Raw genomic sequence first — 27995 nt, 5'->3', positions numbered from 1 at the left:
ATAAGGAATGCGATGCTCCCTCAAGATTACAGCAGAAGACAGACCCAACGCTCTACAACAGACGGCGAATCGCTGTCTTCCAACGCCGAAGAATCGGCCTGGCTATGTTCCGATTCCCAAAACGAGTTTCCATGATTCTTCCGTAGTTGAATTTCGTCGACGTTTTTGATTCGTTTTATTATTATTATTTTATTTTATGTTCTTGATGTATGGGAGTCGATATCGAAAAGCTGCAACGGTTTTAGATGACGATCTGCTGTTCTGGAAAAGATTATTTTTTATGATTTGCATTGTCGATTGAGAGGATTTGGGAGATCTAGGGTTATTCGGATACGTCTCATGCTTCTGAAGTAATTCGATTCGTGCTTCTGAAGGAATCTGATGTAAGATCTTCTGTCTGAAGAATTCGCAGAGGAGTTCAGTGTTTTCATTTCAAGGAATTCTTTGATTTATGGTTCCAGAGAAGTTCGATTAGCAGTTCTGGATAAGTCTAGCAAACTGCGGTTTGGATTGGAAAAGTTCGATTCAGAGTTTTGGAGAAGTCTCGTTATTGTGATTCAAAGTGGAAGAGTTTGATTTGCAGTTGGAAGAAGCTCGATAAGAGCTTTTGGAGCCTACGATCTTTGAATATGGTGAGCGGGCATCTTTTCTATTATCGGAAGAATTCATGGCCTCCGGAGGAGTACGTCAGCAAGGCTACGTTGCAGTTGGTGAGTTCCCATCCACTGACTGAGATTCATTAGGAATTCTGTTTTATCTTGTTCGCCAAATCCTTCTTGAATCATTGCTCTAATTTGGTTTTGATTCGATGTCGTTAGAGTTAGTTTAGGTTATGAAATAGTTGGGAAGCTTTGGATTCTAATATAGGATTAGGTATGCTTTTGTGCCTCATGAGATTCAATGAAGTTCTCTCTTCAATGTACACATTTCAAATATGTACGGCAATGATAGGGACTGTTGACTTTGTGGTCACCATGTGGACCACAAAGTTAAACATGGCATTGATTGAGCGATTCTGACCATGCTGTTGTTGTGAATTTTACTTGTTGAAATGTGGATGATTGCTCTGTTTTTTTTTTTTTTTTCTGGGTTAGCTTGTTAGTACACACACATGTCAGTACACACACTCCATGTTAGCCACCCCCACTAGGGATCGATGCCAAGACCTCAAGTGTTGAAACGAGGTATCTCCACTCAGTCTGCCAATTGAGCGATGGATCTGGGTGTGCTCTGCTTTGAATGAGCCATCTCATTTTCAGGTTACTGATAGGATGGTAGTTACCGCAGTCCGATCACCTTGATTGTTTGTATGGCCCATCCACATGGTGTAGCACCAAACTGATGGTCATGATCACTGTGCACTAGGGGTTGGTTTTCTTTTATCTATGTCAATTTATCTTCACTCCCCTGAATTGTTTTTCAGTCGGTACGATTTCCGGTTGAATCTGCAGATTTCATTTCCATTTAGTTGATTTTTGTTTAGAAACTCAGTTGAGTCCTTGCAAATCTTGCTAAGCTGTTTCTAGCTTTCTACAGACTGAAATTCAGGTTGAATATAGGAAATAAGTCCTCCTTTACCTGCCCAAGAGGAAGAAAATGAAGTGCTTGGAGAGGTCATCAATTTTCCCAGTGCCCATTGAGTTCTGATGACTCAATCAAAAAAAGTAGAAAGAAAGAAATTGCAAAACTTAAAAGTCACTAGTTGTGTTCCATCAAATTTTTTTTTGGGTCCATAAGGTTTAAGTGGTTCAACTGTTAACCATATCCATGAAATAAAATTAGGAAAGAAAGAAAGAAATGAAATGAAAGCACCGCTCTAATCTTTTCCTTCCCTTTCATGCCATTAAAACTGTAGATTTGTGACTATCATCTGATCAAACATAATGATTCTTAAGAATTTAGCTTTTAAATTCTTTATTTAACTCAAGACTTAGTAATATACGTAATCATTAAGAAAACAACAGTCATATTGGTGATACACTTTCTTTTGAATAAATTTTTGTCTAGATTTTCCAAACAAACTTTTAAGGAAAATTCCAGAAAGCCTTGTCTGCTGCACGGTTTTAGTTAGACTCTTACTCAAGCCTTCAGCAATTCTTGGTCTCATTCAGAGCATTTAAATCTCAACGTAAATGATTGGTATTAGGGGTGTAATTTGGGTTGAGTCGTCTCAGTTGCAATCAATCATTCAACTTGTTAACCCAAACCTAACAGAGCAGATTTTCAAGCTGACCTCATCAACCTGAACCCAACCCATTTTCTTATTACCCACATCCCTGACCCAACTAGACCTGAATTGTCATATTTGGGTTATGAAACTTCCTCAGACCAGTGATGACCCAAAACTCTTCTAGGTTGTATTCAGGCTGAGTTGGGTTGGGCAATGACTTAACCTGAACCCAACCCAAATTTAAACCACATAATAGAAATATACCCTGAAAACAGCCTAAGTTAAAGATTCAGATTGGGCCAGTCTAGTTTTGGGTTGAGCCTAGCCCAAGTTGTAGCACTAGTTGGCAATGTCTGCAGCCCCTAAAACGATGGGAGGTTCATTTTAAGATGACATAGCAGTTTTAGTGTTTCTGTTTCTTCTGGATCATACTATCAGATCTTCATGTTATTTCATTTTCCTTCCACTGATAATTTTGAGATTCTGCTTGTAGCTGGACTTTGATAGCGCTGCTCCACCAGAGCAAGCATGGAGAAGGAGACTAAACAGCCATGCTGATAGACTAAAAGAGTTTAGTGTGACATTTACAGAGGCATTGAAGATGGTAATCTCTTCTTTAGAACTTGATTCCAAAGAATGCAGAAGACCTGCATATCATGGTAGATGTGGTTATGTACTTCTTCCTCCTTGTTTTTACTGAATGGCTGCCTCTGTGTATTGTATCTTTGAATTCAGATTCGTCTTGGGGTTCGTCTTTGGTCATATGTAAGGGAAGAAGCTTCTCAGGGAAGGGTAATTATCTGATTTCTTGACCATTCTGTGAACATCTTGCAAAATTTCAGGAATCCTTGTTTTGTCTTTGTAAACTTCTAATGGTTGGCTAAAAATGTAACTGCGCGGACATAATAAATAATGCTGGTTTTACACTTTGGACCACCTTTCATGTTTAGCTTTGTTTGGCATTTGAAATTTAAATTGCTACTGTTTTTCCCCACAGAAAGCACCTATTGATCCATTTACTCGAGAAAGTTGTAAGCCCTCGGCTTCCCAAGGGGTACCACTTGGAGGCATGGGGTATGTAGTGGATGAATTCTCGTATTTGTTCCTTAATTACAATTTTGATTTTCCTCTTGATATGAACTTGTTTCTATGTTGCAGAAGTGGTAGCATATCAAGAGGTTTCAGAGGGGAATTCAGGCATTGGCAAATTATTCCTGGTTTATGTGAATCGTCGCCCGTCATGGCGAATCAGTTCTCCGTAAACTTCTGCCCTCCATTTGACTTGTGTATTTTTACCATTAAGGCTCTGTTGTATTTTTACCATTAAGGCTCTGTTTGATATTTTGGCTAAAGTCATAGACATTGTACTTGCTCGGCGAACATAAGATATCATTACCATCATCATCTTCTTCTTCGTTATCATCGCCGTCACCGTCATTGTTATAATCACCTTCATCATCGTCATTTGCATCATCATCTTCATCATAAGCCTTGTCCCGGCTTTTCATGGTCAGCTTTATGAATGCAATGCATCTGTGTATTTAAATATTAAATGGGTCTGTACAGTTGTGAGATATGTGGAGAGAGAAAGATGTGATTTGTCTGAACATGCATGCATATAGGCCATATAAACATGAAATGGGTTTGTGGACTTCACTTTTCTCTGTTTATCTGTTGATATGTGGTGGAAATTTCATTGTTTATCTGTTGATATGTCGTAGAAATTTTGTTGTTTATCTGTTGATATGGGTTTGTGGACCTTCAGTTTAGCAGTTGCTCAGACTGGACACATAACACAAATCATTTAGGAGTTTGGCATAATGCATAACATGTTAAAACAGAATCTCCATTTGCATTCATCCTCTCAAGTTCTGATATCATTTGGGTTCTCTACTATTGTTGAGATTGGTCAGATATCCTTCTCATGTAACCAATCTGTCTTTGATTGTCTACAGATTGTTGTATGCATTCTTTGTGTTAAGTAATTTATAGCTACGTAGAGGTTGATAGTCACAATCAATTTGTGTTTCACCCATAAGTTTGTGTTTTGATCCATCTTTTGTAAGCTGCAGATTTTCATATCTCGAGACGGAGGAAACAAAAACTACTCCTCAGTTTTAGCCCCTGGCCAGCATGAAGGGATAGGGTAAGAAGATTATTTTAATGCAAGAAACTTATGTCATCTGTTAATAATTATCTTCTCATTTACTGACCATGAATTTTTAGGTATAAATTATTTGATTCCTTAACAAATCATGATTGATTAACCTAAAATGTGCTAGACTGATGCAGTATAACATTTCTCTACGAGGGTTATAATAAACAGTAGAGATCATGTAACTCCATTCAAACTTCTTTTCCAACTGAGACTAGACCTTTCTGCTACCACCTTGTGCTTGTTGCTATCGTTCTGAATCTCGCTTGTTGACTAAATGCAGCCCATTCACTGACAAAGTCAAAAGGATGATAATATTGTCCCTTTGAGACCTTGACCCACTTCACCTTAAAGAGTTTTAGCCGACTTTAGCTTGTTTATGCTGTTATTCATGGGGATGCAGGATCCATGAACAGACCAAGAAATGCTTCCAGCTATCAAGCACCATTTCTTTCCTTTTCTTTTCTTTTTAAGATGGATAAATGATGACCAAGCTCTACATGGTTCCTCAGGTTTTGTTTCTTTTTGGTTTTCTTTCAGAAAAGCTGGTGATCAGGGTATATCATCGTGGGGCTGGAACCTGAGTGGTCAGCATTCCACATATCATGCCCTATTTCCAAGGGCGTGGACAATCTATGATGGTATTGTTGCTAAGTAGCAATTTTCCTTAAGATCATTGCCTTTTCTTCTTGTTTTAAATAGTTTTTTTTCCCCCTTATTTTTTGACTCAACATATTTAATTTAGAGAGAGAGAGAGAGAGAGAGAGAGAGAGAGAGAGGTGAACATTTTTTTTTAATGTTCTGGAACTTTTTCTTTTTCTTTTTCTTTTTCTTTTTCCTTTTCAAAAAACATCACTCCTTTGTACCTATCTCCAGGTGAACCAGACCCAGAGCTGAAGATTTCATGTCGCCAAATATCACCATTCATACCACATAATTATCAAGAGAGCAGCCTTCCTACTTCTGTGTTTGTTTACACTGTAAGCATATTTGACTTCCTTCCATTACCTGGGGAAGGAAATGAACTTTATAATCCAAATACGTGTTGCAGTACACTGTATGCTGAGTTTTCTTTTTATCAAATTTCGATTTGAAGACATACTCTGGAGTCTGGATACTGAAGATGGAAAAACATAAATTACACGAGTGGGAATCAGTTGCATGAATATGGTCAACAACATCTTGACCTATGTGCAGTAGCACAGTAAAACTGGTTATTTATAAACTAGACCATCTTCACGCTTATGATGATGAAAATATTTGCCTTCTTGAAGGTGCAGAAGAACCGGTATCGGAGTAAGAAACTTCATTTGATGAGATGCCAGTCGTGGACAAATTAGAGTCAGTTTCCCAAGAATATCTAAATATCGTGGAAATGCGAGAAAAATGCAGTGTGTGCTCGGGAAATGTGGAGGATATGCATTTACAAGTGTAGTTTTGTAGATTAAGATAAAAGAAGAGAAGAAAGCGGGGGGTTGGGTGGATGGGATTAGTGTCCTCTCTCCCCTTTATATTATTCAATAAAAAGAATAACAAAAATACCCTTTAAGTAACAAAAACAAAAATCTCCACTAAGTCCTAAACCAGCACAACAGCTAGTTAAAAAGACTAGGTGAGCGGTACAATGGTATGACCGACGTTCATATCTGTGAATAATCCAATCCAAGTTGGAGCATAGATGTTGTCGATGCCAAGCATGGGTATATGCATATAGATAGATTGATTGTGACTAAGGACCTTGGTAAATGCCTCAGCAAATTGATCTTGAGACCAAATATATGGCATAGAGATCTCACCACAAGAGACCTTCTCACGTATGAAGTGACAGTCAAAATCAATATATTTAGTTCTCTCATGAGAGATCGAATGGTTTGCAATGTAGAATGTTGCTTGGTTATCATAAAATAATTGTATAGGTAGATTCACTTCAAACTAGAGTTGGGCACAGGACGAGTCGACTTGGTAGACTCGTTCAAACCCGACTCGACCCGAACCTAGTGGGTGATTTGATCCGAACCGAGAAGACTTTGCCCAATCCGAACTCAAACTGAGTTGACTCTGGGTCACCCAGTAACTCGACTCGACACAACCTGAAATCTGACTCTGTACTGACTCAACTCAATCCGAAACCTGACTTGACTCGGGTTCGAGTAGTGTGTGTGTGTGTGTGTAAAACAAAACCCTAAATCTAATCTAACCTACCGGCCGCACCTGACCCAACCCCTCTCCCTCCTCTCCCGAGCCTAACAACCACCCACCACCACCAAGCCACCCTCCTCTCTCTCTCTCTCTCTCTCTCTCTCTCTCCTCTGTCCCTTCCTCATCTCTCGCACCCGACGTTCTCAACCCGATAACCACTAGCTTGGCAACTCGGCCACTCGTCTCGACTGAGCAACTCGTCTGCACCCACCTGGCCCACCCGCTCACTGCCAACTCTCAATAACTACCCAGCTCTCCAAATCAACTAATTAAGTTAATTTTGTGTTTGAGAAGACTTCTATTTCATTATTTTCATCTATTATTGTGAAATATATCACGCTAGGGTATTCTAATTTGGGGGTTTTGTGAAATTGGGGTCGGGTAGGGTTGAATGGATAAATTGGAATGGGTCGGGTGCTTGTATTTGGTTCGGGCTAGCTCGGGTGCTTCTAGGTTGGTTGTATGTATTTGGTCCGGGCTAGCTCGGGTGCTTCTGGGTTGGTTGTAGTGCGTCTGGGCTGGCTGTAGTGTGTTCAGGCTGGCTCGGACTAAGCCATTTGTAAACCCTAAACTGTAAACCTAAATCCAAACCCTAAACCCTAAAGGTCAATAGGAAAATAAAAATGTCAATTCGACTCGACTTAATGATGACTTGACCCAACTCGGTCCCCTGTGACCGAGTCGGACTCAGTCCGGGTTAGTCCAGGCCAAACCTGAAATCGGATCGGGTTAGGCATGCTGGACTCAATACCAATTCGGGTCGAGTTCGGGTCAGGTCTATTTCAAAACTGAGTCGGGTTAGGTCGGCCCTAACTCGGTCCGACTCGACTGGATGCCCAACTCTACTTCAAACCCCATCTCGTGTAATAGCTTCTTGATCCACATAACTCTTAAGTAGTATCATTGCTCTATATTTTACTTCAACACTTGATTAGGCTACAACGATTTGCTTCTTACTCTTCCAAGTGACTATATTCCGTCCCACAAACATACAATACCTACTAGTAAACTGCCAATCTGTTAAAAAAACTATCCAATTTGCATAAAAGTACTCTAAGATACGAATATGATTGTTTCGTATGTACAAAATTCCCTAACCTAATGCTCCTTTAAGATACCACCGAATCTAAACAATTGTACCCACAAGAGGTACCCTCAGAGAGCTCAGAAACTGGCTTACCACACTCACAACATAAGATATGTCTAGCCAAGTGATAGTTAAATGGATGAGTTTCACAAGAAATCTTCTACACCTTCATGGGTCTTCAAATACATCTCCTTGATCACCAACAAGTTTGTGATCGAATCCATTGGTGTATCAACTAGCTTAGTATCAAGAAAACTTGTCTTGGTAAGCAAATCTAGAACATATTTCCTTTGAGATGAATTAATTCATTCCTTTGATTTGACAACTTTCTATATCAAGAAAGTATCGAAGATGACCTAGATTTTTTATGATAAAATAGCTTTGAAGATACGTCTTCAACTCCTCAATCCCCCTATTGTCACTTCCTGTAACAATAATATTATGAACACATACCATTAACACAATAAGACATGAGGTGTCTTTCCGTACAAAGATGGAATGACCGTCGTGACTTCAAACAAAGCCATAGTTCAATATAACTTTATTGAATTTGTCAAACCATGCATGTGGTAATTTCTTTAGCTCATAAATCGTCTTTCTCAGTTTACATACCTTGTCTGAATGTCCCTGAGCAACGAATCAAGGTGGTTCCTCCATATTGACCTCCTCTAAGTGATCATGAAGAAAGGCATAACATCCAGTTGGAAGAGGGGCCAACCATAATTAACACCCACTGAAAATATAACACGAATAGATTTCAACTTGTCAATAGGAGAGAAGGTTTCGGTATACTCAACACCAAGGGTCTAAGTATATCCCTTAGCAACCAAGCGAGCTTTTAACCATTCAAATGTACCATCAGGGTGGAACTTAATGGTGTTCACCCACCTGCAACCAACAACATATTTATTGGCAACTAGATTGGTGAGCTCCCAAGTGTTATTCTAGTAAAGGAGAGCCATTTCCTCTTTCGTTGCTGGCTTTCACTCCTTATGTAACAATGCTTCTTGGTGTGACTTAGAAATAGAATAAGAGGACAATTATAGGGCAAATATATGAAAAGTGGGAGATAAATATTAAAATGAGACATATTTGGAGATATGGTGATCAGTACATGCACACTTACCTTTCATCAAGGAAATAGGAACATCATACCTATTTAGAGACGTCAATGGATCGCTAGGTTCAGAAGAAGTTATGGTGGATGGCATGTCATGAGTGGCTGCACTATCTTTTTGTTTTAAGCTTGAGTAAACTTTCAATTTAGGCACAGTCAGTATGGAGTAAGCAAAGGGAGGAAATTGGATTATGTCTTCTACACCACAATAGGTATAGGCACAGCTTACATGTCAAGAGATTTACTGTCTTTTGATAAGAAATGAGTAGACTTGAAAAATGTAACATTTGCACAAACATATTATCGTTGAAGTGAAAGACTATAACAACGATAACCTCTGTGTCTGAGAGTTACTAAGAGAAATGCATTTAATAGCTCTAAGATCTAATTTATCATGGATCCACTCTAATTGATCAATAAAGCTTACACATCAAAAGACTATGGGAGGCAAAGAAAACACTGAAGTATCTGAGAGTAACACTTTGTGAGATGATTTACCCATTAACACAGTCGAGAGCATTCGGTTCATCAGAAAACACATCGTGAGTATTGCATCACTCCAAAAAACTTTAGTTTGGAACACTATTTTGTTGTAAGGTGTGGTCATGCGATGTTTTGATGCAATATATCTGTTTCAGAAAAATACAAACTAAAGGATTGGGACATATTTCTTGGCATTATTTGAACAAAAAACCCGACACTTTTTAGTTATGGTTTTGTACTTTTATGTGAAAAGTCTTAGAAGTAGAGAATAATTCAGGTCTACCTTTCATTAAATTGATCTAAGTCATTAACAAAAAATCATCAACAAATGTGATGAAATACTTATATGCTGAACTATTGAGAATTTTTAACCGATCCTCAAACATTTGAATGGACTAAAGGAAAAGGAACTAAATTGCGCTTTTCTAGATGTGGTGGAAAAGTAACACAATGATGCTTACTTAACTCACACACTTCACAAGCTAGAACTGATATTGATGATATTGATGACATTGAAATAATAACGGCTTTGAGAATTTTCATAGATGGATGACCGAAACGACAGTGCCACTCATAAGGAGAGATGTTCTTTTAACCTGCTAGGCCAACTACTCTGTGGTCAATATACTACAACCCATTATGTTCACGTTCTCCACAAAATCTTCTTCTTCATCTTTAGATCCTGAAAGACACAAAAATCGCAAACCAATTAAGAGATTTGGTGAGCTTACTAACAAACAAAAGACTTAAAAGAAAATTTAGGGACATAAAGAACAAATGACAACAAGATGGAAGAACTTAGACGAACAGTACCCATTTCACATACTTTGAATTGGTTACTATCTGCCGAAGTGATAGATTAACCATTAACAATGTATTCATAAAGGAAAATGCACTCGAATCCCCAAATATATGGTGAACAAGGAACTTGGATCCTAAATAGGCCATATCTGAAGTCATGAAAGTAGCCATAGGAGCGGAAGTAGGCACAAAAGTAGCAGGAACAAACTGATTCTGTAAATTTTTTAGTAACATAGAATACTCCTCTTGAGTTAGTGTAACTATTTCTCTAGATATACGTGGTTGTTCTATTGTAGAAGTATAACTAACCGAATGAGACCCACTGCTCTCTCCAATGTGAGATGCCTGATTAACTCATGTTTTCTTTCCATGAAGGTCCTAACATCTTTCAACTTGATGATTCATAAGCCCACAATAGGTGCACTTCTTAGGTCTTACCTAGTGTTTTAAATAGCTAGGTTATGTAGCGTGTAGCTTAGCCTTAATGCTACTTAGCTCATGAAAATAACTTTTAAGTCATGTGTAGCCCATGCTACATGATAATTTGCATACACTACACACCACATAGAGCATGTTGCACGCTACGTCGCTCACATTATAAGTTATTTTTCACTACAACAATAAAATCATTTAATGTTTTCAATGATTCAGTACATTTTTTCAATAAAAATTAGTTAACCTTTTCAATTCTTTTAGTAAAATAATATAAGTAATAATATTAAATAAGTAATCCTATATATATATATATATATATATATATAGGATTACTTATTTAATACTATTACTTATATTATTTTACTAAAAGAATTGAAAAGGTTAACTAATTTTTATTGAAAAAATGTAATGAATCATTGAAAACATTAAATGATTTTATTGTTGTAGTGAAAAATAACTTATAATATAAGTAATAATATTAAATAAGTAATCCTATATATATATATATATATATATATATATATATATATATATATATATATATTGCCCTTTCTTTACCTTTATACTTGATTATTTCTTATTACTATAGGTTGCGTTTGATTGTACCAAATATCATGAAATTTTATAAATTTCAATATTAATCATCCTAATTTGGTGCAAAATATCATGAAATTGGTACAACCAAGCACAACCTTTATTAAAAATATAGAAGTAGCATGTAGCTTATGCTACACGCTTCAGAGGGGTGAAAGCTACGCTACATGCTATTCGCTATTTAAAACATTGGCTACACCACCTCTTCCATGACCTCCTTCCACTTCATCACAATCACCTTGATTACTTATACGGTTAATACCACAATGAGCATCTCCTCTTCCTCTTCTAGTAAAATATGCAAGTGCAAAGGTATCATTGGCTCCACCCTTAGATCCTAGTGATACATGTTGAATGAGTGCATATACCTCATTCATAGATGGCACATCTTTGCCACCCAAAATCTATACAACAATGGCTTATACGTAGGTTTTAAACTAGATAAAAACCTAGCCACCTGACTCCCCACGTTGCTGATGTCTCCTTTTCAAATTAGTAGTAAGAGGTTGGTATACATTTAGTTCCTCTCACATTCCTATAAATTTTGAATAATATTCACCCAGAGATTTACCTCCTCACTGAAATCCAAATATTTCTTCAAATAGTTGGTACATATGAGAGATGTTTTTGCCAAATGAATACATCTCTCGTACCACATCCCACACTTCCTTTGTAGTATCTAAAAACATTATGTTCGCACCAACAGATGGTTCCATACCATTTTACACATCTGCCATAATTTGAGCATTCTTCTAGTTCCATTGACCATACCTGTTAGCATTGTTATCAGGCTTTTTAGTGGCCAAGTATTTTAATTTTCCTTTGACAGTTAAAAACACTTGGATGGATTTGGACCACTAAAGATAGTTTGTTCCATTTAATTTAATAGAGAGTATTTTGACCCCTAAAAATTAGATGGATTTATGAATCCAGTTCTCAAATCACTTTTTACTTCTATCTAGGACAATTGACTGTGATATATACCTCAAAGCTTATATGAACACAGGTCAACCTTACGCTTCACACATTATGCACACCACACTTGAAGAGAATAACTAGCCCACACATGTTCTAACCAATCATGAGGGTTGATCATCACTAACACGACATCCGAAGAAGGCAATCAGGCCACATGTTCACACACGAGAGGTGCTGATCATGAATACTTCATCCCCTTCTCATGCATGGACCATTATAAAGGCCCGGCACAACAAAAAGAAAAGAACCTAGGTTTCTTAAGATTTTCAGCACAAGAGGGATGGGAGAGACCAAAAATAAAAGGAAAAAGAATTATGAGATAGAAGGGAGAAAGATGGATTATATATATATATATATATATATATATATATATATATATAAAAGAAGCAATGATACCATGGAGTTTCTGTAGATTTAAGAGTAATATCATTCAATAAAAAGAATGTGACAAAAAAAACCCTTAGGTAACAAAAGAAAAAATCCCCTATTTGTCCTAAACCAGCATAACAACTAATTAACAAAGGAAAAAGACTATGATCAAAGACTAGGTAGGCCATACAATGGTGTGGCCCGCATTCATATCCATCAGCAACAAGAAAACATCAACTGAAAATGATTATGTTTTGCCTCTCCAATGTTGTCCTTAGTGGCCGTTTGGATGCGTGGAAAAATGTTTGCAAGTGAAAATCCATAGCCATGGATCTTTAAATCCTGTGTAAGGAGTTCAATCAAGATGAGGTTGTTTAACAACTCTTGGCAATCATGTTCATGATTCAGAATTCAAAAGTGTAGTGCGGACCATTTATTGATAAAGTGATCAGTGGCACATGTACCAACGTCGCAAACATGTGCTGATGCATCAGATCTGAGCTATGGACCAATCCGGTCCTAAAATGTGATCATGCCCTCCCTGAAATCTAGACCATGTACCATTGGGTTGCATCTGCTAGAGTGGGCTACTAAGGTTGCAGTAGCGATGTGGATTATAGCCATTTTGGGGATTCCTTATTCCATTGATAACAAAATTCCAGTTTTTGGGATGGGAACCTAAGTATTCCACTCTTGTTGAAACCCTTGTCCAAGGAAAGCTGTTTTCTGCCATACCTATGGCATCCAAATTGTGGAAGCCTTTGTGCATTTGATTTCACCCACTTGTAACTGTCTTACTTATTTGCACAAAATGTGGAAGCCTTTGTGCATTAGTGCATTTGATTTCACCCACCTGTAACTGTCTTACTTGAAAACATTTGAGAATTACTTTTGGAGCATTCTCAGATTCTCAGATCTCAACCTCTTGCCTAGCTCCTTTTGAACAACCATGTAAGACTGTCATATGATGCAAGTTGGCTTCATGCTCCCTTTGAAAATCAACTAGAAAAACAAGAATATGTTTCCATTAAATTGCCATCCTAGATGGATTTCCTAAATGGGCACTAGCCATGTCATGCTGACTCTAGTGATTGCTTGCATCATTTTTGGAGTGCCACAGGATGATTATCGTAAGATGTGAATAATGGTTTTTGATGGTGTTTAAATTCTATCTTATGCTTAGCATAATCTTACTTATTTCCAATTGTAGTTAATGAACACTGGAAGAGAAAGGGCAAAAGTCAGCCTGCTCTTTACCTGGGTGGTAAGTGAGTTTCTTCCTATCAAATCATGTAAATAGTATCTAGGCAGACTGTAAACCTGCTTACCTTTACGATGTCCTTTTTTTTCTTCTGTTTGCACAGAATTCAATTGGTGGCACTTCACACCAATCAGGAGATCATGTCAATGAGCCATTCATGTCAGTACATATGCTGTATTTTTCTAATAAAATATTTAGCAATCCAATATTTGATGTTTGCACTGACTATTGTCCCACTTTCTTTGTGTAGAAGTGAAGATGGAGTTTCTGGCGTGCTTCTACATCACAAGCAAGTCGTCAACCCTTGATTGCTCTTTGTGATGGTTGGTAGTAGATTTCCTTAGGTCATTTCTTGTGATCCTGTAAACTCCTGTCCTCAGCCTCTATGCTCCAACCCTTCCATATGTTTGTCCTTAAAATAGAAAACTTCTGTCAATTCTCATGGCTTCTCATTATTATCTGATACTTAAGCTAGATCTTAAAATATCTTCCTTAAGATAGTTTGTATGTCCTTCTATCACCGTTTCCATTATCATTACCATTCATTTTTCTTCTCTTATAACCAACTTGTAGTTAGTAGTTTATGCAAAGAGAATAATTCTGAATATGGCGGAAACATTGCAGGACTGCGAAAGATAACCCTCCTGTGACTTTTGCTATTGCTGCATGCGAAACTCAGAATGTCAATGTGACTGTTTTGCCAATTTTTGGGCTGTCTGAAGGAAGCCATGTTACTGCTAAGGATATGTGGGGCAAAATGGTGCAGGTACAGATGGATTCATTTTTTCTTTTTCTTTTTTTTTTTCTTTGCACATCTTGTCCAAAACTTTCTTTTTGTCATGGCTCAGACCAGTGTTCGAAGTATCTGTGATGCTACAAGTTCCGCTGGCCGGGGATACGGAAACAATATCGATATTGCCGATAATATCGCCAATTTCTGGCAATGCAGGGAAACCTGGGAAGACGATGGAATTTTTCAGTGAAACTTTGGGAGATGCTAAAATACACATATTTGAATATTTAGGAATCAAAATTTTGCAAAAGGAATGTATACATTATAAGTTTCCATTTAATGGGGCCCAAAAGTATATGTTGTCGTAAGAAATAAGCCCAATAGTAATACAAAAATCACTTAAATCTCATTAAACTGATTAATTAGCAAACAAACATGCATAATGCATTCATACATTATACATCCATGCATAAATAGGCATATAAATGCAATACACATGCATGATGATCCAACCATCCAACCATCAATCCATCCAACCATCCATTCATCCCGTCCATCCATCCATATAAACATTTTTTAATAAACAGCTTTTTGGCGATATCGATACATTGGCGATATTATCAAAATATCGCCGATACACCTAGAATTTACATAGTCGAAAATATTGGCGATACTAGCGACACCTGGAATTTACGCAGTCGAAAATATTGGCAATATCGATACATCGACAATTCTTAGCGATATATCGCCGATACCTGGAATTTTTTATACTACTAGTGTTATCAATATCGCTACCAGTGTTATCGGTATCACCAAGCTGGAGATGCAGATAATATTGGGGATATTATCATAATATTGAGGATACTCTAAACAATGACTCAAACACATATTGATGTACTCTAAACTTCGTATTTGCAAGTCATCGTTTAGACTATTTCCTAGTGAGTTGTTGAACTTTTGTTTGCAGCTATATATATGATTTTTCTTTCTTCTTCTAATGAGACCAGCTTCCAGTGGCTTGGGCATTATTTCTAACAGACTGTTTATTTCTCAAGGATGGTCATTTTGATAGAGAAAATTTCAATACTGGCCTCAGTATTCCATCAGCACCTGGAGACACAATTTGTGCAGCGGTGTCAGCTTCTACATGGGTAGAACCTCACGGAAGGTGCACTGTTGCATTCAGTTTAGCATGGTCATCGCCAAAAATAAAATTTCAAAAGGGAAGTATTTACCACAGGTAAAGTGCTACTATAGATCCATCAATTGTTGTCTATTTGTGATAGCATATATCCGATTTCCAAGCTTTATTGTGTCTTTTTAGGGTTTACTGATAAACATTTGGGACAATTCACACTCCTGACCAAAATAAAATGAAATATGCATTAGATGTGCTTCAAGATCTTTGGTAGGGATTGGCAGTGGGCTGACCTGGCCCCCCATGGCCCAGTTTCAAGACTGATTTTTGTGCTTGTTAAAGAAATGGGCCCTAGTCTAGTTTTGCCAACCTTTTCTGTAGAGGCCCAACCCCGTGTGGGTGCCATGGTCGTGAGTTGATGCCGAATGCAATCTGGCTCAAATCATCGCAAGTAGAGTCACCACTAGCTCTTGTGAGTTGATGCATGTGGAAAGCTAGAACTACACAAGAATTGAAGAAAGAATTGAAGAAAACTTACTCTAATTTCACGGGGTCCAACCCGAGATCTAAGGGAGCCAGTTACAATGGGAGAAGTGGTTAGGCACCTACCCTTGCCCATTTGCACAATCTCCACATCAAGAAATATGACAAAAGCAAGAAGAATTTAACGAATTTCAATGCATTTGATAAATTGAATACTATGAATGATACAAGTAAGAAAATGGAAATAAATTGACAAGAGCGTGGTGGTTCTCTGACTTCTTCTTGGCCTTGATCTCCTTCTATAATCAGCAATTCAACTCTAACTTCCGGCGTTTGGCTTCTTGAAAGAGAAAACTCAAGCCAGTGTAATCCTTTCTGAGCTTCCCTCCCTTACACTGAAACCCCAGCTCTTCCTCTCCTCCATTGCTTCTTGCTCTCTTCTTCTCTTTCTTTTCTCTCTTCCTTAGCTAGGTTCTCAACACATGAGAGTTTGAAGATCCGAAAGGCCTGGAAATTGTAGAATTATCCTCCTTTTATGGAGTTCTTGAGTGGCATTTCTACAAAATGAGAGAAGACGAGAGGCATTTAAAAGGGCGTAGTTCAAAATTGGGAGGTTTGTTCTCATCCATTAAATATAAGGACAAGATGGTCATTGCCTCTTTTGGATAAAAATAGGTAGTTAGAAATTAATCTCTCTAGAAGTTGCCTAATTGGGCATTTTTGGTATTTCCTTTAGCACTTTCTAGAGAGATTCTTTGTCTTGTTTTTTGGATTTAGAATGGGTTAATAAGGGATTTGATTCTCTAATCTGACCTGTGAAAGAGAAACCTAAAATTAAGATTGGAATCCACTAGAAATGGCTGGACAAATCCTATAGTCCTTTTGATAGCCATTCATCATTACGGGCCACGGATCTTACGATCCCTGGGCCCATTTCTCATGAACTATATACCATGGAAAGCCTTTTTCAATACCCCCTACAATGATAAGGAAGATCAAGAATAATTATGATTAATTATCAAAGTATGGTTGAGATTTTCGTGATCACAGCCCATCTTACTTTGATCTATCAAGACAAATTTTCTTGCAGGACTTGATATTTGAGATCCATGTGCCAATCCGACAGAAACTACCCTATGTCTTATAGGATTTTCCAAACACTTCAAGATCACCTTGATCAGACAAAATGAAGATGGGAACCACACTCAATTATTGTTGGTTTTGCGCATTTCACAGGGAGCATATAAAAGTTACTCACCCATTTGCTGCGTCTTTTATTCTGCTGGGTTTATTGGGATTATTTTCTTATTCTTAAGCCAGCTCTGTCTACATCAAGCCTCGAATTCAAAGTCACTTATGGCTGTGATGGGGACATCTCGCGCACACGCACGCCCCCCTTACGCATGTACGCAAGGAAGGGCCCACCTTCGATCTGGATTGATGACAACATCCTAGAGGGCCTCCTAGTTAGAGGACTATGTTTTGGTTCTTTGGGGTGGACCCGATCATCATGTGGATCCCATCATTGGATCTCATTATATGGCCCACTACCCCAGGTGACCTAGGACTTTGAGTTTTTCTTATTACCGTTATTAGGAACATCATGAACGGTTAAGATTGCATTGATTAGTTGTTATTTTTTGTTACTTTGTCTTTAAGTAATAGTATGCACACATGGCGTGGCTTTTGAGGTATAGGTTTTTCTTATAAATAGGCAACCCTATGCAGGGTTTTTTTCATTGAAGATGATTAATAAAATTCTGCGTTTTCTTGCTTCTCTAATTCTTTGAGTTGTGGAAACCTAATTGAGTGCGAAACCCTCCCTTCTTCAAAGGGCTAACTGCCGTGGTGCAAAGCCACACCCATCTCAAATCGCTCCTATCTCCTACCCTCCATATTCCTCATCTCCTACAGCCATCCTCTCATCAAATCCACTCACGTTTGCAGCTAATCTTTCCCCTACAGCAAATTTTTAAAATTTGGCCTTGTAGGAGGGCTGAAACTTTGGCGGAGCACCATGTTCAAACCGATCATCCGTTTGGCCTGAAATTTGGAGGGAAGGTAGCCCATCCCTGGCAAACCAGGCCCTAGCTAGCCGATTCTAGATTCGTGGGCCCCACACACGTGCAAGTCATCATCCTTGCATGTGCGTTAGGCCGGTTTGTTGTTCACACGTGCGGGCTTATCACAAGTTCCCTCGCATCTCTATTTCACTCCTATGTCGCCTTGTTTCCATAATCTTAACCCTAAATCATCTCAAATCCCCAAGTTCTATTCCACTTTTCAAATTCTAGGTTTTCTCGAATTGAAACGTGAGAATCCCTTGGATTAGGAAACAATCCTTTGCATATGTTGATAAATCTACTATCCTTTGAGCATTGTTTGGTCTATAATTTTTAATTGATTCAGCCCTAACATGTGTAGGTTTGGACCCACGTTTTACTTTATGTGGGATGTGGAATTATTGTGATTGTTTCTAAATTATTATAATTTAAAGCCTGAAATCTTGCACATCATATCTGATTTTCATGTCCTGCATCAAATTTGGTGTCAGAGCTTATGTTTTTCATTGGAGATTGCATTACATGTTTAGGGTTTAGTCTACTCACGTTTATTTTGCATTAAATTTCATCATATAGGGTTGTTTAGGACCCATCATTCACAACATAAACTGCTGAATTTTCTATTGTCAGAAATTCTCCAATTTTCATTGCTGAATTTTCTGTTAACGAACTGTCTGGACAGTTATGTTGCTGGAATTTTAGGAGTGTTGCGTAGTTTCCCTCATATAGTCCTATGGGAGCATTTAGTCTCATTTAGATGCATATAGTTGCATTAGAGGACCTTTGAGTTGAGTGGGTAGTTGTATGCTCACACGTACTGGTCACGGTTTTGGGTTGCACCCTGCACTAAACATGGAGCAATTACAAGAGTTGATGGACAACATAACCCGACAGTTTGAGTCTTTGGGTAGGCACTTGGAACAACATATTGATCAACGTTGGATCAGCTTAATGTGCGTGTTACCCAACTAGAGACCTCCGCGTAGGTAAACCCAGCCATTGGAGAAGATGCCCAATCTCAGGCAGGTGGTTAGGAGGATAGACAAAGGAATGAGGGTGACCAAAAAAATAGACATGGACGCGCACCCGTGCACCCACCCCGCGACGGGCATCATGATCATTATGACCCAAATGCGCAACTCCCCAAGGGAGTAAGAGTAGAGGCCCCTACGTTTAATGGCTACTTGGCTCGTAAGGCTCTTCTAGATTGGTTGGCAGATATAGACCACTATTTTGAGTGGTACAACATGTCGGATGCTTGTCAAGACTGATTTGCCAATATGAAGCTTGTGGGCCAAGCAAAGAGGTTTTGGGCTACTGTGGAAAGAAAGAAATAGAGGTTGAGGGAACCCCCAATAGTCCATTGGGGAGAAATGAAAGAAACTTTTAAGAAAAAATACCTCCATTTCTCTTATCACTTAAGGTTGATTGAGGAATCAAAGTCAAGTCTAAGCCTCTCTATATTCTAAATACCAAAGACTTTGAGCGAAAGACTGAGTCGGACTCGATGGTGTATACCCTTTTGGCTAGGGAAAGTGCACCAGAGGCTAGTGAAGAGTTACCCACTGAGGCCATTCCGGTAGTGGATGAATTTCGTGATGTCTTTCCCGATAATCTACCAGATGAGCTTCCCCCTATGTGGGATATACATCACGTCATTAATTTAGTCCCTAGGGCGACTCTACCAAAGGTGGTCAATAAGAGTCTGAGAAATTTGCTCGGGTGTTTAGTGGGGGAGCACACCAAGACGTGGGACATTGCACTACCTATCGCCGAGTTTGCATTTAATAGTTTTGTTAATAGATTCACAAGTTTAAGTCCTTTTGAAGTCGTTATTGGTTATAAACCTAGGAAGCCTATTGATCTTGTCCCTATGTCCCTGTCCCATATGCCATCAGAGTCTGCAGAGTCCCTTGCATATCACATCCATTCATTGCCTCAAGAAATCAGGCGCAAGATTAATACTAGTAATGAACATTACAAAATTTTTGCTGACCAACATAAACAATTCAAGGAATTTAATGCAGGGGACTCTGTGATGGTCCGCATCAGGCCAGAGCAGTACCCTCAGGGAACCATTCATAAATTACATGCGCGTAACGCTGGACTATTCAAAATTATAAAATGAAACGGTCTCAATGCGTATGTGGTAGGTCTTCCACTTTCCATGGGAATTAGTTCCACATTCAATGTGGAGGATTTAGTTGCATCTCAGGGGACCACTGATACATTGTCCAACCTATCACTAACCATCCTGATTCTCCAGACCTTTCCCTTGATCCATGGCCCCCTCCCGACCCATCTTCCCACCCTCTACCTCTCATACCTATCCTTTCCACACCCAGAGAGGAGATAGAGGATATTCTAGACCATCAGATAATATCGACGTTAGATGGCAGATTTCAAAAGTTCCTGGTCAAGTGGAAGTCACGCCCAGCTTTAGACATTACGTGGCTTACTAAGGAGTTTCAGAAACTTAATCCTGACATCTTGGAGTGGTTCAGGAGTTTTGTTTCACCAGTGGCGAAATCTTCGCAGCCGGAGAGAGTTGATGGGGACATCTCGCGCACACGCACGCCCCCCTTACGCAAGTACGTAAGGAGGGCCCCACCTTCAATCTGGATTGATGACAACATCCATGGAGGGCCACCTAGTTAGAGGACTGTGTTTTGGTTCCTTGGGGTGGACCCGATCATCATGCGAATCCTATCATTGGATCTCATGATCGTGGCCCACTACCCTAGGTGACCTAGGACTTTTAGTTTTGTTTATTATCGTTATTAGGAACATCATAAACGGTTTAGATTGCATTGATTAGTTGTTATTTTTTATTACTTCGTCTTTAAGTAATAGTATGAGCATATGGCACGACTTTTGGGGTATAGGTTTTTCTTATAAATAGGCAACCCCTTGTAGGATTTTTTTCATTGAAGATGATTAATAAAATTCTGCGTTTTCTTACTTCTCTAATTCTTTGAGTTCTGAAAACCTAATTGGGTGCAAAACTCTCCCTTCTTCGAAGGGCTAACTACCGTGTTGCAAAGCCACACCCATCCCAAATCACCCACATCTCCTACCCTCCATATTTTTCATCTCCTGCAGTCATCCCCTCATCAAATCCACCTATGTTTGCCACTAATCTTTTCCCTACAACAGATTTCCAAAATCTGGCCCTGCAGGAAGTCTGAAACTTCGGTAGAGCACCGTGTTCAAACCGATCATCCGTTTGGCCATCCCAAATCGCCCCTATCTCCTACCCTCCATATTCCTCATCTCCTATGGTCATCCCCTCATCAAATATACCCACGTTTGTAGCTAATCTTTTCCCCTACAGTAGGTTTTTAGAATCTGTAGGAGGGCTGAAACTTCGGCGGATCACCGTGTTCAAACCAATCATCCGTTTGGCCTGAAATTTGGAGGAAAGGTGGCCCATCCTTGGCCAACCAGGCCCTAGCCAGCCGATTCTAGATTCGTGGGCCCCACACACGTGCGGGTCGCCATCCTTGCACGTGCGTCAGGCCGGTTTGTTGTCCACACGTGCGGGCTGATCACAGGTTCCCTCTCGTCTCTATTTCACTCATCTTTCGCCTTGTTTCTATAACCCTAACCCTAGATCATCTCAAATCCCCAAGTTCTATTCCGCTTTTGAAACCCTAAGTTTTCCCGAATTGAAACGTGAGAATCCTTTAGATTGAGAAATAATCCTTTGCATGTATGGATGAATCTACTATCTTTTGAGCATTGTTTGGTCTATAATTTTTAATTGATTCAGCTCTAACATGTGTAGGCTTGGACCCTCGTAGATTCTCCTTGTTGAATGGTTGACTTTATGTGGGATGTGGAATTATTGTGATTGTTTCTAAATTATTATGATCTAAAGCCTGAAATCTTGCACATCATATCTAATTTTCATGTCCTGCATCAAGCTGTCACAGGCCCAGCTAGGACTGATTACCAGGCCTGAATTTCAGGCATGGTGAATAAATGAGCTGGGCTTGGGCTGATCACTACCCAATTCAAACCTGTCCTTTTGCCTCCATTAACCTTCGGCAATTGTAATTTTGTGTAGTATTTGTTTTAGACAGGTAGAGATACTTGCACTTCTGTTGATTGGTAGACCATATGAATAAATAAAAGAAGTCTTGAAATGTCATTAAGTTTTTCTTCAAGCCTTCATTTTTAGCTGGCTTTCTCTTAGTGCTCTTTATTGCACTGCAGGAGGTACACAAAGTTCTATGGCAACTCTGAAAGATCAGCTATTGACTTGGCACATGATGCTTTAATGAGTATGTATATCTCTATGTTAGTTTTCTTTTAAATGTTGCAATTACTATATGTCCTGAAAATCCTGAGTTATTCCAAGCTAGCATTGTTTATTCTAACGCACACTTTTAGGCTTCCAGATTCTTGTGGCGATACAGGTTCTCATCGCTGTTTTCATTTTAATCCAAAATCTGATATCATTTTGACATCTTGGTCAGATTATAAGTGGTGGGAAGAGGAGATTGAGAAATGGCAAAGTCCTATCCTCAGAGATGAAAGGCTTCCAGAATGGTAATTGTAACAAGTTCTATACTTCGTAAAGCTGATGATAATAATGTTTAAGATTTTCATTCCTGATGTCTTTCATGTTCAGTTTACATACTATTTGACTCTTCTCAATAGCAATTGTATTCCATGTTTGCTCTTAAATAAATAAATAAATGACCTGTATTCCATGTTTCTTGATATATGCATATTTATTTGTGGGTTTTGCTAATGTCCCCACCTTAATTGGAACATTAGCAATGTCCCCAAAGCTTTTAATTAACACATGGGAGGACATATAGTCGATTTGAACTGCTCATTCATACTACTAGGAGCAATAGATCGTGCAAAAAATCACACCAATTGGATGATTCTAAACATTTGATTAATAGCATGAAAATAGATGGTCAAGATTGAGCAGAGAAACAAAATAGGTCGAATCATCATCTTGAAACAACTTTTCGATGTATCCCACTTTGTATTGCTTATGATTCGAAAGTAACGCTTTGTTTTGATGATTCTAATTGTGTGATCTATGGCTTATAAACAACGGACAGTTATAATGAATCGTCCCCATTCAAAGGGCACAGATCATCCAATCAGCATGATTCTTGCACCATGGTTTGTTTCAAATAGTACTATTGAACGAACCATCCCCATTGATGATTGGGCATTCCAAGTATCATGTAAAAACTTTGGGGACATTGATAACATACCCCAAAGTTCGAGATGTTAGCAAGATGTTAGCAAAACCCTTAATATTTATTTATATCTTTTAATTGCATTATATGAACATCTCACTGCATGTATGGTGAAATGGAGATAGCTACTTTTACCCTCCTGGTGTCTTTAATTTGAACAACGGCTTGGAATCTAGCTATTTGCTTAAATATTCTTGGAGCACTTCATCGTATATGGTACTTATAGGAACAAAACAGATGTCACCTTAGAATCCTAAAATTTCCTGTTTGATGATTGCAGGTACAAATTTACTTTGTTTAATGAGCTTTACTTTTTGGTCGCTGGAGGAACGATTTGGACCGGTATGTTAGTCTTTTCATATTTCACTAATCTGCTTCTCATGTTCCATTGAACACCTCATTTGATACACATGATTAGCATATGCATGCTATTAAAGATTGAATTACATGTTCTTGCAGCCACTAGCTGTCAGTCGTGTAAATGTTATGAATACAAAATTATAGTAAATCTTTTTGTATTCTCTAATTTCTACTGCTCACTTTCCATGAGCTGCTGTCTGGAAATAGAGTATAGATCTTAGTTAAGCTCTGCATTCGCCAACCCTGCAGGACAGGACCTGTACGCCAGGTGGGTCCCATCAAGCAGATGGCTTGGTCCAAGAATCAGGTCAGTTAACTCAAGAGGCAGGTAACATGTGCATGAAAACAATGGATGAGGTTTAAATTAATTGCTAGCACTTAACAGTCAACATGCATGTGGGACCTGCCTGACGAGCATACCAGCCTGAATTTTGGGCCAGGGCATCTGTACGTATAGGGTTCATCCGATGCACGGCTTGGATATCCTACCCATGTGCCAGGCATTCATGTTTGGAGGTGTGTGGTGGGCTCACCAAACTTTAGTACATGGTTGCATCACTACCACACCGGTTCTCTTTAAGAGCTGTTTGTTTTAAAATTAGTATTATGCGGATGATATCATGATCATTGCAACTTGTCTGATGCAGATGGTGGATCCCCCGCCACCGATGGGAATTCAAGCACTGGTAGCAGTCACTACAAATCAATGAAAACACTGAATGGAGGTGTGGGTACGACAGTGGCCACAGTGAATGGCCAGGTGGGTGCAGTCACAGAGCATACTAGAGGAAATGGGCTCCGAAGATGTTTTTCTCGGGAGAAGAAAAATAGCAGTCTGAATGCACAGGATGACAGTGGAGATGTCGGGAGGTTTCTGTACTTGGAGGGAGTGGAGTACATCATGTGGTGTACGTATGATGTGCACTTTTATGCCTCTTTTGCTCTTCTCGAACTATTCCCAAAAATTGAATTGAGTATCCAAAGGGACTTTGCAACGGCTGTCTTATTCGAGGATAGAAGAAAAGTCAGGTTCCTGGCTGATGGTAGCTGGGGAATCCGTAAGGTTAAAGGAGCTGTTCCTCATGATTTAGGCACGCATGATCCATGGCATGAAATGAACGCGTACAACATTCACGACACAAGTAAATGGAAGGATCTTAATCCTAAGTTCGTGCTTCAGGTATATAGAGATTTTGCTGCAACAGGAGACATGTCCTTCGGAGTCGATGTCTGGCCCGCAGTCCGCGCTGCCATAGAATACATGGAACAGTTTGACAGGGATGGGGACGGTCTCATTGAGAATGATGGTTTCCCAGATCAAACATACGACACTTGGACAGTTCATGGCATCAGTGCTTACTGTGGATGTCTGTGGCTTGCTGCTCTACAAGCTGCAGCTGCCATGGCCCACCGTCTTGGCGACGGGGCCTTTGCCGAGAAGTGTATGAGTAAATTCCTGAAGGCCAAACCAGCATTTGAAGCAAAACTGTGGAATGGGTCATATTTTAACTATGACAGTGGGACGAGTAGCAACAGCAGGTCTATACAGGCTGATCAATTGGCAGGCCAATGGTATACAGCTTCGTCAGGTTTGCATTCTCTATTCAATGAGGGGAAAATCAGGAATGCCCTCCAGAAAATATTCGAGTTCAATGTAATGAAAGTGAAAGGTGGGCGTATGGGCGCTGTCAATGGGATGCATGCCAATGGTAAAGTCGATGAGACCTGCATGCAGTCACGTGAAATCTGGACTGGTGTCACCTACGGTGCTGCAGCCACAATGCTTCTTTCAGGAATGGAGCACCAGGCATTTACCACTGCAGAAGGTATTTTCATCTCCGGCTGGTCGGAAGAGGGATTCGGGTAAGTTCTTTTTCCTACAGAATGTGTGTCTGTAGTTCCTCCAATGTTTGATAGCTTGTGAGTAGACTTGGAACTTCGCCGGGTTTGGTCATGCTCCAAGTGCAGTCTGCTTGGATGTTAAAAATCAGCCAAGTTTCTTAGGAAAACAGCAGGTTTTTCATTGACTGGATTGAGTCAAACGTAGATTTGAAGGTTGATTTCTGAGTCATACAATTCAAAATTCAAGTTCTATAAAATTGTTTAGACTACCTGCGATGTTTGAGGCCTAAACACTGTTGTGATCCAAACCGCAATTGATGTTCTGCATTTGGATGAACTTTGCAAAACCCCCTCTTGTCTCCTGCTCGACAAAATAGGCAGTAAAATGGCAATACAGCACAAACCAATCCGATTGGTTTTTGTCAAGTTGACCAGAAGAGAAGGCTTGATACCCGATTTTCTGGAAACTCCCTTTTGGGAAGTGCATCCAAATGGGCCCTTAGAATCCTTTCATTTGTCAAGGTATTATGATGTCCTAGAAATAATGTGAAAGCATCTTCCATTCTTCCTTGATTGTGGACTGACCTGTTGTCATATGACTAGGTTTTCTGAGTCACAGCTAAATCTCCCCTCTTGACCAGATCTCGTTGATCTCGAGTATTCGTCCTGTGGGCCCCACCGCATTCACCATAGCCTCATAAGTGGACCTGTACTTTTTGAATGCAGAATCTTTTGCTTTACTGTCCAGTCACAGGCCTGATAAGTGGGCTTGCTTTACTGTCTGAAGGTCAGGATTGTTGAAGTGGGGTGGTATTTGGGTTCCTGGCTTGTCCCTGATGGGGTCCACTGGATGAACACTCCAGCTTCTTGGGCATCCAGCTAGCATGTGCACGATGACATCTTGACCCTTTATTTAATTGGATAATCTTGTACAATCTCATACAATCATGTTCTGCATACCAATGTTTTAAGTATGGACGATGTCAGCCAATATATCTTGTATCCCACCTGTGTGATATGAAATGCAAGAGGGGGATATATCCCACATGTTCGATCTAGTGAGCATTTTCAATTTTCAATCCTTTTTTTGTTTCTGTAAATTATGTTAAATCAGTGTGAAATTATTACAAATCCATAATTTTTCATGTTTTATATGAAATATCATGAATTGAGAGCTTCGATTTTGAGATTTTGAGGAGATGGGCTGAGTTGCAGAAAATTGAAAAAAAAAAAATCAAAAATTCCCAATTTCTTGCAAATTGGTTGCAATTTTTGTGTCTAAACATAAAATCAAACATGCATGTAACATGATCTAGTGATTTTTCTTTTGCCTTTGAATGTATTACTTGTGTTTCCACACGTCTTCTTACATTTATCAATTATCTGAATAGACTTTGAATATAACTACATCAATTCAGTTAGACAACACATAGATTAGGACTCCATACAAAGAAAACCTATTATGTGCACTGGTTTTTTGTAATGTTTTGATTTATAATTGAAGTTCCGTTAAAAAATTCGACCAATTTCCTTATGTTTCCCCATGTTTCCAATAACAGCGATACATTACGCGGTACAATCGATATATCATATGCGATAACCGATACGTATCTGTCTCCCAAGGAGGTGATACATAATGCAATACCGATATTTCAAACACTGCTGCATACCATATAAATGCAACTAATCATAACAAATGATAAGAAATGTACATTAAACTTTTATATAAGGAGATTGCAGGTGCTCACTTCTGACACGGAATTCTTCAAGTGATTGTGGGTGATTGAGATATCTTTGTTTGCTTGTAGGTACTGGTTCCAGACACCTGAAGGATGGACAATAGATGGCCACTACCGCTCGCTGATATATATGCGTCCACTCGCAATCTGGGCCATGCAATGGGCCTTATCCATGCCCAAGGCAGTCCTTGAGGCCCCCAAAGTAAATATGATGGATCGACTCTACATGACTCCCTACAGTGCAAGAAGTCTAAATGACACTAGCTTGAGGAAGGTCGGGACCAAGACCTGGTGTTTCAGTAACACAGTCTTTCATTGTGAGTGCTGATTAACAAGAAGAGAGAATTTTTAGCTGTAAATTCTGTTTTCTAAAGGGGGCAATGCAATGGAACCTTTGCTTTCCAAAACACTGCCGTCTAAAAAACCAGCTAGAAAAGGCTGTAGCTGAAGAGATTTCAATGTACAATGTCTGTACATACTGTTTGTATAGTGATGAGATGGGTAGAGAGCTGGTTATTTATATGGCCATTCATGATAATGTACTGTGCCTTGAGTAAGGTTAATACATGCGGCGTTTATGTCGGTTTGTCATGGCAGTGGAGCTATCTGAACTGCCAGGAAGAATTAGAACCATCCAGGAGGTGGTCAGTTGGCATGCTTGTCAGGGTCCTTGTAGATGCCCCGCCTGAAAATCAGGCCGCTCAACTCGTTTGAACAGGTCACGATCTTATAAACAGAAGGATGGCAAAGGGACCCATCT

The 27995-nt window shown here is 39.2% G+C and overlaps 1 protein-coding gene across 1 annotated transcript; it reads left to right on the top strand.

The window, feature by feature from the left end:
• On the top strand, positions 1-27755 carry LOC131245828 (uncharacterized). Its single transcript, XM_058245546.1, has 18 exons — positions 1-710; positions 2664-2774; positions 2906-2962; positions 3168-3244; positions 3329-3428; positions 4243-4316; positions 4866-4966; positions 5202-5305; positions 13599-13652; positions 13753-13808; positions 13900-13938; positions 14274-14415; positions 15438-15622; positions 22285-22352; positions 22548-22620; positions 23575-23636; positions 24302-25517; positions 27305-27755. Exons 1-18 carry the CDS (start codon positions 630-632, stop codon positions 27561-27563), a joined length of 2859 nt encoding a protein of 952 aa, XP_058101529.1. The 5' UTR covers positions 1-629; the 3' UTR covers positions 27564-27755.
• The last annotated feature ends 240 nt before the right edge of the window (positions 27756-27995 follow it).

Source organism: Magnolia sinica, chromosome 5 (assembly GCF_029962835.1).
Source record: "Magnolia sinica isolate HGM2019 chromosome 5, MsV1, whole genome shotgun sequence".
Lineage (NCBI taxonomy): Eukaryota > Viridiplantae > Streptophyta > Magnoliopsida > Magnoliales > Magnoliaceae > Magnolia > Magnolia sinica.
Note: the sequence above shows the minus strand (reverse complement) of the source record. Positions and strands in the feature narration are given on the sequence as shown.

Excerpts from the sequence above, each read along its gene's own strand:
- LOC131245828 (XM_058245546.1), top strand. The coding sequence starts at position 630 with ATGGTGAGCGGGCATCTTTTCTATTATCGGAAGAATTCATGGCCTCCG. Across the intron at positions 711-2,663 it reads GCAAGGCTACGTTGCAGTTG|CTGGACTTTGATAGCGCTGC; the intron begins GTGAGTTCCCAT and ends TTCTGCTTGTAG. Across the intron at positions 2,775-2,905 it reads TTACAGAGGCATTGAAGATG|ATTCGTCTTGGGGTTCGTCT; the intron begins GTAATCTCTTCT and ends CTTTGAATTCAG.